The sequence below is a fragment of the Seriola lalandi genome, unplaced genomic scaffold (genome assembly GCF_002814215.2).
Source record: "Seriola lalandi dorsalis isolate HSWRI2012SDOR001 ecotype SW California unplaced genomic scaffold, Sedor1 jcf7180002054953, whole genome shotgun sequence".
Lineage (NCBI taxonomy): Eukaryota > Metazoa > Chordata > Actinopteri > Carangiformes > Carangidae > Seriola > Seriola lalandi.
In genome coordinates this window covers 1922276-1933605 of record NW_019525504.1, presented here as the reverse complement: position 1 = coordinate 1933605, position 11330 = coordinate 1922276, and the positions used below count along the sequence as shown (strand labels likewise).

Below are 11330 nucleotides of genomic sequence, written 5' to 3'. Positions count from 1 at the left end.
ATGTGTACACTCTCCAAGCACTTTATTAGGAACACATGTACAGCTGCTCCTTAATGAAATTTGGAGATGTGCGGACCGGTGCATTTCAGAAGCTCACAGTCCGGCTTCTGAAATCATCAGCCAGGAGGACCCCTCTCTGGCAGGCCGGTCAATGTGCATCGATATCCCGGGAGGATGAGGAAGTGTGCAAGCCGTTTGGCAATTTACTGCTGGTTTTTATTGTTAAGAGAATTAGAACTGGTCCAATACAGGACCCTATAACCGGCAAACGCAAAACGGCTATAATGTAACAAAACAGAGCGTTTGTCTGTGTCGGTGAGCTGCACTCACTAAAAGAGCCCGATTCACCACGAACAGGTTCAGATTGTTACAGGTGTTTGGCAGCATTATGGACAGGCTTTCTATTTTTCTGTAAGGAGACGCACATATACAAACTATACAGCTAGTACAGAGGTAGTTCTTAAGGTCAAGGGATGCTTTGTCATGAGTGTGTGTACTGTATGAGAGTGACCTTTGAACTCATTCTCCTCCATACTGTACGTGTGTACAGGTAGCATGTTGATGACCTCCAGTGAATATGGCTGCTGCCTCTGCTTGGTGACATAAGCCAGGAAGGTTACAGTTTGTCGTCTATAGTGTAAATTTAAATACAACTGTGAGTCATCTAAGTGAAATGACAAGGCCTGAACAAAATAACACCTTATGATATTATGCTTTCCAATAGAAAAGCCTTGTTTTACATACAATCTTTGTGAAGGTTTCTATGAGGATCATACTTGAAGGCTTGTGCCACAAGTAGCTCGCTATAGTGACGGTAAATCCATCCCAAACTATCTATACTAGAGATTCACAGCAACGGGTATTTAAAACCTAAAGAAAAACTTGTTTTCTGAAAAAGAGGCTGCAAAGAAAAGTTTTTTTTTATTTTCCTGTGCAACCTTTTCCTCTTTTACATTCACATATTTACAATTAACAGTGGGCAGCATCATTTTATTGCAGTTCTCCTTTGAAATCTAAAATCATATCTATACACATGATGCTTATGTACAACCTAGAGCAGTAAAAGTACAGTTTGTGTAGAAGTGTAAAAACCTATAAAGTCCTAAAAAGATATCAAAACTTTACAATAGATCATTTTTGATCTACAGTAATTACAAATAGAGCATCTACATACATCTCTGGAGTGTAGGCACATCAGACTCCATATTGCAGCCGTCAGTGTGAAGTGTACATTCGTGTTTGTCAACAGTAAGATCAAGATCAGGAAAAAAGTAAAGTACCATAAAGTAAACAGAAGTATGCAGCATTGAAACAGGGCTGATAAAGTCGAAACACAGAGAGGGCATGGAGTCTTTGGTGTAGTGTTTGAAATCAAGTGGCTAAAATTACCAACATTTTACATCACTCATTCATTCTGAGAAAGAGGAAACAATTTCATCAACTGCTAAATGAGTGCACGTATCTCAAAAGTTTGGTTAATAATTATAATATTGATCCAGTCACTGGTTAACCCTCTTTTACAAAAGTAAACGAGTCAGAATACTACAAACGAGTGCAGTGTTTGCAGAGCACATCTCTGTGCTGTGGGTTCCATGGTGCAGCTGCAACACAGGGCTCAGTGTCCTGGCAGAGCTGCACCACGGAGCTGTGAGAGCCAACGGTGGAGCTTCTCCTATCACAGGATCTCCAGGGTCCACCTTTGGTTCAGTTTCCTCTCATCAAATGTGTTGAGGATCACCTGGTTCTTGTCATATTGTTGACCACCTGGGAAACAGAGTAAAGCATACATGTTTTTTATATGATAAAACATGTTTAGACTTTTAACACTAATGGATAAAGGGATATTTCTTGTCCACATGTGAAACAGATGAGAACTGTAAATGTAGAAAAGTCACATAGAATCTGATATTTTTATAGATGCACTCCAATTAAAACAAAATGAATAATGAAATCCAAACTATAAACTCTTGTAGTTAAAGCAACACTTATTTTACAAAACAGACATTTGTGAGTGCACTTTGCAAACCACTGCAACTCCTAAACACACCAGGAGATGGAGCTGCTAGATTAGGACTCAATCTCATTTGCACACTTGAGCTGTACTGCACATGGTCATTTAATCCTTTTACATATACTCCATTATAACTAACTCAGTAATGAGAGGTGGGTAAGTTAAGACAAAGCCTTCTGACCTTTGACCTCCAGGACCAGCTCAGGGTTGAGGTGGCAGCGCACCAGGCCGTCTGGGCTGATGCTCCACAGCTGGTTGTCCTTGCCCCGCTCTGGGGAAACGCAAAGTCGACAGCCCGCCATCAACATGCTGCCTGAGGTCTCCAAGCAACAGTCCTCCACCAGCTGGAGACGGGGAGGATGGAGTTAGACAGAAGAAGTACAGGTTCATTTTCCTTGCTGTTAAACCAGTTTAACCAGTGATTCCATTGCAGCAAATTGGTTATCAATATAATCTGCAAAGAAAGAAACCCTCTGAAGTCATTCCTTCATTTTACCTACCACAATCCCCTTATTGTGTTACATCATTATAGACGATATTTGAAATCTCAGTCTGAATTGAAGTATACAGTAATAAATAGTGATACAGGATAAGTGCACATTTTTTATTTCAAGCAAATGCAGAATCAAAATTGCAATGTAAAGAAATATTTTTAGGAATGACATTAAAAGTGTTTGATGCTTGTCCCATTGTCTTAGATCCACCAACTCACAATGAAATCATCTATCCTGCTAAGAGACAACAAACTGGACTGAAAAGATTGCCTCTTTTAGCTTCGAGCTAACTGGTGAATTGAATGAAGTCTGTTGGGAATACATGTTATTTCCTGTTTTGCGCATTGTCTGACCATATCCTTGATTTCAGGTGCAGAGTTCATGTCAAAGAGTGAAGTATTTTCACCACAAATCACAGAAACTGTTCAGTGATTCTGTTTCCAAATGATTACACTGCACTTGTTGTGTTGTGTAATTCTTAGAGCTATAAAAAGACGGTCTTGTTCACTTCTGTGGTTTTAATGCAGGTTTAGATGCAGTTGTCTGCAGCCATGTGTTTGGTTAGTAGATGAGTGGGTAACCCTGACCAGTGCTTTAGCAGTTCTGTGTGGTGTTGACAGAGTCTAATACCTTGCAGGTGAGCTGTCCATCTCGATAGAGCCACACCTGCTCTACGCCTCCTGTCTCCTCTACGGCCTGAACCCTCATCAGCTTAATGTCGTCCAGAGTTCCTGTCAGGGACATCACACATCCCGTCTCCCTGTTCCTCAGACAGAAGTACATCTGTTTCTGTGGGAGGAGAACACGCAGAACAGTCAGGAATACATGTCAATGTGATTTCCAATTATATGTGTCACTTATTTTACTGACCATTTATTATTGTGACAGTGTTTCATTTGGTATTTTATTTATAATATATTCCTAAATTTTAAAATTAATTTCCATGTGAGAACAAAAAAACTAACAAACTAGAGACACTAACTTAAAGTATGAGACCTATCAGCCCTACAACACAGGGAGACACTGCAGAGAGTAGATACATTAGAGGACAATCATTTCAGACTGGCCCATCGTTTTCCTTCTCTACCTGCAGTAATGGGCGCAGGGATCCTACTTGCTTCCAGCTGCTTAATTTGCTCAAATCACCCACTTCACTCGGCCGAAGAAGCAGCTGTCGTCCGCGGTAGTTACTGCCTTCATACAACACCCACCTGCAGAGAAGACAGCCAGCCATGCATGTTAGTTCAGCCTTATCAATCTGAGTATAAACATGTTGGATAATGTAAAAAAAAAAAAAAAAAAAGAACAGCCTGTGTTTACATTCCAGGATGAGCTCTGTGATTTACAGCTGTTGTTTTAACACATTTTATTGACTTGGTGGCTTCTTCACATCTCTGACATGTTAGCTGCTCTTAATGAGAACACGTCCGGCTCTATAAACTAAACTAACACCATTTATGGGAATTTCATGAGTCCCTGTCAAAGCTTTTGCAGGAATATGAAAATAATTTGAATGCACAACACTTTGCATTTCCTCCACACCTCAGTGGCTAAGAGTTTGCTTAGGTGTTTAGGTAAAAACTCTGCAGGTTTTAACTTACATAACAAGTTTTACTAGATAAACTGAAGGTATACTCATATACAGCCAAAGAGTTCCATTTATAGCAAACAAACAATCAATATTTACATAACTATTAACACTCATAACTTCAGTTTTATTTTGTTATTTGTTATTTTATGACCTGTCAATAAAGTTGGGATTAATAACTGGTGTTCATTGTGTTTTGATTGATGGTGAGATGGCTTCTTATTTGTTATATTTTGATTAATTAATGTGCCTGTAAAGATACAAAAACAAATACTGTAACTTGAAATTTAATAACTGTGACGTACATTCCTCCCTCCACCACCAGGGAGCGTATGCGTGCGTCTAGGCCGGCCTGCAGCAGGTTCACAGTGCCGCTGGTCAACACCACCCTGCGACCACTGCAGCCAACCTTACTGAACAAGATGATGGATGGCAGAGAGAACTCCTGCAGAGCAACAACACAGAGTTCACGTCACTCACATTCTCATACAAGGGCACAAATATACCTTTTTAACATTCTTTTCCACGCACACACACACACACACACACACACACACAGTACTCACATGTCCATTGGGCTGTAGGGAGCGGATGGTAGAGTCTGAGGACAGGAAGCCCATGGCCAATGTGTTGGGGTACTCTCCCTCCTCCAGCACATACATGTTGTCTGTAAACCTGGCACCTTCATATGCCACCCAGCTGACACAAACACACACACACACACACTTTTTTTTTTTTGCCAATATTCTTCACTTATGCCAGTAACTGTATGTATATTTCATTTTTTTATATGACTTTTTGTAACACTATAACACTTCACATTTAACTTCATGGCATTTGTCGCTGTCAGGTAAAACTTTCATCCACTGTGGTTCTAAACAGACTCATTAGCACCAAGGTCTGTAGAATTTCCACATTTGTTTTAGCTTGTTGCCACATATATACAGTATTCATTTTGTTATTATAAAACAAAGTATTTACAGCCAACTATGACAAACATGGCTAATCGTTTCTACACAGGATGCCACTGACAGTTCCAGCTTGAGCTGTGCCTACCTGCCAGCCAGCACCTTGCAGGACCTGGGCATGAAGTCCTCCTCCAGAGCTGCTGCACTGTCCTCCAGAGCCACCAGCCTGCCCTGGAAGTCTGGCTCAGAGTACAGCTGCACCTGTAACACACACATCCAAAGAGCTTTAATGACACAGCCAACACAGATGGTTTCAGTGGTTTAATATGAAGCCTTGAATGGAGGGATGATACCTTGAATTTTGTAGATCCCATCAGCATGTCCTAGAGAACAGAGAGGAAGAACGCATTAGGAACATGAGCTATTGCTAACATCAAATACCCAGAATCCTGTTTTTAGCTTATCTTACAAATTAGTGGTGCAACTATTATTGACTAATCTGCTGATGATTTTCTGAATTAACTGATTAGTCTACAAAACGTCAGAAAAAACGTAAAAAATACAAAAAAAAAATGGCTAAAAGATGACTAATGGTTCAAAATGCAAGAAGAGCCAATTTACTATAGTATAAGACAAAGAAAAGCAGCAAATTCTAACATTTGAGAAACTGGAGCCATCAAAACTGACAAACCTACATGACTTACAAGGTTAACTGATTATGAAAATATCTGCTGCAGCTTTACCACACATCATTTCTTACATGGAAGACCGGCTGTATGGATGAGATCTTGAAGTTCTGGGCTCCCCAGTCCTCTGGACTCGCATACAGGCCTTTCTCCAGCACATAGATCTCTCCATTGAATCCAGGCTTTTCAAATCCCACCCACCTGCCGGAGACACAACAACCACATCGTCAGATGCAAAACACCACAGTGACAGAGTACTTCATCACAACTCATTTATTACAGACAAATACAAATAATACTATCACTTCATAATCACAGCCTTCCATAAAAGCAGGGCATAGTGATCTGATTAGTGATAAAAGTCCACGCCTCTAAGAGACTGTAAAAGGATTCAGCAGGCGAGACAGAGGTGAAGCATAAAGGTGTTAAATGTTAAAAAAATTCACCAGCTGTTTTAGAGGTATTATGTAAGATTGTACGGTGGCCCTGAGAGCTCAAAGCACTGCAAGTTAAGAAAACACATGCAAACAGACAAAACACAAACAAGTTTATCAATTTGAAAACACATGTGCTGCAAATACTCACAACACAACAAAATACAGGAACTTCCAACTTCAAAAGTCACAAAGCATTGAATAACAAGTACACCCCACAAACACTTCTTTTGTTCTGTCCTACCTGCAGCGCATTTGTGTATTTGGTCGTGTTGTGAATTTTAGCAGCGTATGTTTTGTCAAACTGATGAAGATGTTTTCTGAATTTGTTTGTGTTTGGTCTGTTTGCATGTGTTTTCTTAAGTTGCAGTACTTTGAGCTCTCAGAGCCACAGTACCATTGGCTTAAAAAAAAGGGTTAGGGTTAGCCTAACCCAAACTGTTGTGAAACTTATGTTTTTAAACAATTAGCTACTGAACAGTTTGTTCTGAACTCGTCCTTCTCTTTGTTGAAACTTGTACAAGAAGATTGTAAAGTACATTTATCATTAACAGTAATAAGAAAGTTTTATTTTATTAGTATCATCAGCGTTAACTTTTGCCTCCAAGAGATGGAAGCGCTTTTTCATTCTGTGTCAAACCAGACCCATTAATTACACAAAGGGATCAATCACACTATTCATAAACGTATCCTCTGGGGCTGTATGTGTGTGCATGTTTGTGTGCGCAGTGACTGAACACTTAGTCATGACTGTGATGTGAGAAGCACACACCCATCAATAAGGGCGTGAACAACGCAGAGGCAAAAAGTTTCCCTCCTCCATTATGAATTTTAACCTCTCAAGTTATCTTTTTTCTTCTTGTTCTTGTTGTTTTTTTCTTTGCAGAAACTGTTTGACTTACACTCCACCCATGACGTTGGCAGACTGGGTTTTGATGCCATGGCCGACGTCCTCCATGTTGAGGACGGGACCCAGCAAGTCCACGTTGAGCCCCAGCTCATTAAAGTTCCGCTCGCTGAACAGTTTCACATGTGGAGACAGGAAATCCTTGGGAAGATAATATCAAATAAAAAATAATGAGAAGGAATTAGAGTCAGAAAAGCCGGTTGTCTTGTTTCAGGTGCCTCACTGTCCGGTCAAGTTCTGTTAGTACAAACAGAGGAAGGTTGGGAACCGTTTAAATGATCAGTGAAGTCTGAAAGATCCTGCAGGTGGATATTTCAGGCGATACTCACTGTGCACACAGGCCGCAGTGACTGGAGCCCGTCTTCAGACCCTCCCCAGTCACTGCAGTGAGGATACTCCCCCTCCTCCAGGATGTACTGCTGGCCCTCAAAGTCTGCCTCCAGATAGCCCACCCAGCTAAAACAAAGAGATATGGCTAAATATTAATTAACTATACAATAACCACCAGACAGGAAGAGCACACAGACAGGTGGATTTGATATTAACTCAGCCAGATACTCACAGGCCACCGAGTATCTTTACAGACCCCACTGTGGGCAGTGTCTTCTTCTTCTCCTCAGGTTTGTCCGTTTCCTCCTCTGTCTGTTCTTGCAGATCGTACACATCACCGTCCACCTCTATACACTCTCCAACAAAGTCGGGCTTCTCGAACACCAAGGCCTGGATGAGAGAAGGAGTTCAAGATGAGTCTCTGCTGCAGACAGAGGCCGCACGCATGTTTACATGAGTTTGTGCTTTTGGCCCATTCCTGTCCCAGGGCAGAATGTCACTCATTCCATAGATCACAGTGGAAAGTACAATATCTCTTAACATACGACTACATGAGGTACACAGGCTACACAATACAGACTGATCTGCCGGCGCACCAGAGGCACATCGTAAATAAGTGATTGGATATGCTGTTATGTCCTTGAGACTTCTCTTTCAAATGTTTCTAGTAAATGTTTCCACTGCAGGAACTTTCCCTGGGAACCAAGAACCTTTTGACAAAGTCAGGGACTTTGCGTGTGTTTCGACTGAGGGAGCTATGGGCTGAGTTCCTGCAGGAGAGTTTGAGGTGTAAAAAAAAAGTGGCTGCTCTTGGTGTAGTACTTCACAATCGTTCAGGAACTATTGGGGAGGAGTTTGTAGTGTTTAACATGTCTGATTGGTCAAACACAGACACCGGAACAGAACGACGGGTGCTGGGCTAAAGCAGAAGATTTTTAGTCTCCTTGTCCACTTCTGCGTGTCTCCTGTATATTCATTCATTACATCTAGGGCTGCACAGTTGTTTTAGCAGATCTTTAATGCAATACAAACCTTGACTTCATGAGGATGCTCCACCCTTATTGCTCCCTGAAATGAAGAAACACATATATGTCAGAAAAAGGCATAATATATATAAAATGACAATATAGTACAAATACAGACATCATGTACAGTACCATTCGGAGGGGTCTGAGAGACCCAACGAAGGGCTCAGAGAAACCCCAGGTCTCTGGGCAGGGGTACTCGCCCACCTCCAGCACTCCCACAAAACCTCCAAAGCCTGGATCAGTGTACACCAGCCAGCTACAGATATACAGAGAGAGGGAGAGAAAAAGAGGAGAGGAGAGGAGAGGAAAAGAAAGGAAAGGAAAGGAAAGGAAAGGAAAGGAAAGCGGGAAGGGATTTGTAAAGTAAAATTAGTATCAATCAATCATTTGTGTATCATTAATTCACTTTGTTATAATTGTGTTTTCAGACGAAACTCTACCTCCACCTAAGAAAGTGAAAACATCATGCTAATGAAATCCAGATGTCTTGAAGCTTCTTTTCCCTGGCAACTGTAACCAGACCTATGTTCATCCTGATTGGTTATGTTAGTGACTGTCCAGCTGGTGGACAGTTCATGGCTTCTTTCCAATTGGTTGATATTAGATTGTTTTTGGGCCAATCATGACCTTCGGCTTTGTCTTAAAGAAAAAAATAAAATCCTTTGTGTGAGGAGATCTCTCCCCTTGGATTAAAGGCTGTAAGGAACCTTGCTGCTTGTATTGTATACAATATATTTATAACGAACTTCAATGTATCACTGTTTTGTGTGTTAACTTGACGTCAAGTGTTTCAACAGATCAACTTTCCATAACATTTTTTAATGCTATAAATTAACAAGAGTGTAATGACCATTTCTTGATTTTCTTCTTCCCAGTCTGTGTAAGAGACAAACCTGTCTTATCCTGTTACACGAGGGACACAAAGGGACTAAAAGCTCTCTCTGCACCATGAGCCAGTTGAGAAATGCTGAAAGTTTAAAAGCACTAACCATCAGTAATCAGCAGCAGTGAAAGCTATGACAACCACAAGCTCTAGCCTGCAGCTTGCATTCCTTCAGAGACAGAAAACAGATGCTGCGCACAGACTCTTTCCCGTGCAGTCATCAGTCTCTCTCTGTGACCTTTAAACCTACTAGTTAGCTGCAGGGTTGCCACCAGCTATGACATTTCTTTTTTATCCAAACTAAAAAGCTCAGGGCAAAAGATTCAACATTAGATATAAAGTTTGGACACACTGTCCCATGGGAAAGTGTGGGAAAGTGTGTCCTGTATATTACCTGGGATGTTTCCATAATGCCACCTTCTCAGTTACATGCAGTACATTCCCTGTTACTTTAAATGAGTGACACAATAACAGCAGTTGGAGTAAGTACACAGCTGAACTTACACTCCAGAATGGACCTTAATGGAGCCAGTGGTCTGTGGGATCCCATAGGAGCCGATCTCCACAGTGTCTTCACAGTAAGATGCCACCCTGCCCAACCCATTGACCTCTGAAAATAGGTCGATCCGGGGTATGTTATAATCCTATACAAAACAAAAACAAAAACAAAATTGTGTGAGAATTTCAAGTTTTTAAGGATGGGCATTTGAGATTCTCAGTGTCCTTGCATAGCGATATACAAGCTATAGTCTTATTGATACTGCACTTTGAGTGATGTAAAAAAAAACTTGCCTTTTTTTATACTTAAAAAGAATCCAAACTTTTCTAAATGTTAAATCTAAATATTAGATCACCTGCATAAAATATAATGCAAAACTGGCAAAAACGTTATTAAATTAGAAAGTGTCTTATAAAAGAAGAATTAAAGAAGAGCATGAATCTGAAGTATTTGTACTAGACACCCCATTCACTTTTTGGTTGGTTAGGAATTCCACATGGATCACATGACGTGATATACATTGCAGGACAAACAATAACAATAACAATAACAATACAGATGAAGTATAACAGACTGATAAATAAAGTTAAACTTACTCTAACTGCCAGTCGGAGAGAACCTATAACCATAGGTGCTGCTGGGACAGGCTGACCAGTCTGGTCTAGTGTTGTTGGAGCTCCCTCTTCTGCCCATATATTCACTATCTGCTCTGTAGGACCTTCCTCAAGGGCGATTATCCGCCCCTGGAATCCAGGCTTTTCATACAACAGCCAGCTAAGAGAAGATGAAGAGAGAAACTTTTCTCATTAGTTAAGGGATAGTTTAATAGCTACAGTACATCACTGCGGCAGATACATGCTGATGGGAGCAAAAAGAGAAAATGTTGACTGAATCGGAGAACGGCAGAAAGGATCATGGAGCTCTGAAACACTATAACCAGTCCAGGCAGAATGACAAGGTAAAGTACAAAGTTCAGTCTCATCACCTGATTGGTTCTTCAGATTATGATATTCATCAGTTAAACATACTGACTTTAAAAGAAGAACACTTGTGAAAAAGATATGTAATGAAAGCAGGATATTTTACAATTTAACAATAAACTATTGTCCAAAACAACATGTATATATATTATATATTTAACTTGAATGTAAACAAAGGATCAAATATACATAAAATCCTGCCGATATAACTTGACTTGACCCGAGCATTTCCACTGCATTATTGCTTCTTAATATAAGTATTCACATCAGTACATATCGGAGAATATATGTGCCGATACCGATATATCTGTGATAGGCCAGTATCGGCCGATACTTACCACCCTCTGATGACTCTGACAGAGATGACGGGGGACAGCTTCATCGTGGTGGCGTCTTCCACATCAGAGTAGAACTCCAACGCTTCCCCTCCAAACTGAGCATGTTCATGTACGACGATCTGCATCAAGAAACAGAGATTTCATTGCAACAATGTGTTTTTCCATGTTAAATGTGTGTAAACAGCATTTAACCCTACCTTTCCAGGCCTTTTGTGGAACCCTCTCACTGCTGGTATCTGTGAGG

The 11330-nt window shown here is 40.7% G+C and overlaps 1 protein-coding gene across 2 annotated transcripts in view; it reads right to left on the bottom strand.

The window, feature by feature from the left end:
- Positions 1-902: 902 nt before the first annotated feature.
- crybg1a (crystallin beta-gamma domain containing 1a) overlaps positions 903-11330 on the bottom strand; it is a 48719-nt gene continuing 38291 nt past the window's right edge. For both annotated transcript variants that reach the window (XM_087170550.1, XM_087170551.1), the window contains 18 exons: positions 11284-11322; positions 11087-11205; positions 10365-10542; positions 9774-9913; positions 8516-8642; positions 8391-8426; positions 7591-7748; positions 7358-7484; positions 7024-7169; positions 5762-5888; positions 5355-5384; positions 5150-5262; positions 4660-4792; positions 4399-4538; positions 3593-3716; positions 3136-3294; positions 2193-2355; positions 903-1764 (listed from right to left, as the gene is read on the bottom strand). In XM_087170550.1, coding sequence (XP_087026676.1) covers positions 1676-1764; positions 2193-2355; positions 3136-3294; positions 3593-3716; positions 4399-4538; positions 4660-4792; positions 5150-5262; positions 5355-5384; positions 5762-5888; positions 7024-7169; positions 7358-7484; positions 7591-7748; positions 8391-8426; positions 8516-8642; positions 9774-9913; positions 10365-10542; positions 11087-11205; positions 11284-11322 — 2148 coding nt within the window. In that variant the 3' untranslated portion in view covers positions 903-1675. The remainder of the gene's footprint in view (positions 1765-2192; positions 2356-3135; positions 3295-3592; positions 3717-4398; positions 4539-4659; positions 4793-5149; positions 5263-5354; positions 5385-5761; positions 5889-7023; positions 7170-7357; positions 7485-7590; positions 7749-8390; positions 8427-8515; positions 8643-9773; positions 9914-10364; positions 10543-11086; positions 11206-11283; positions 11323-11330) is intronic.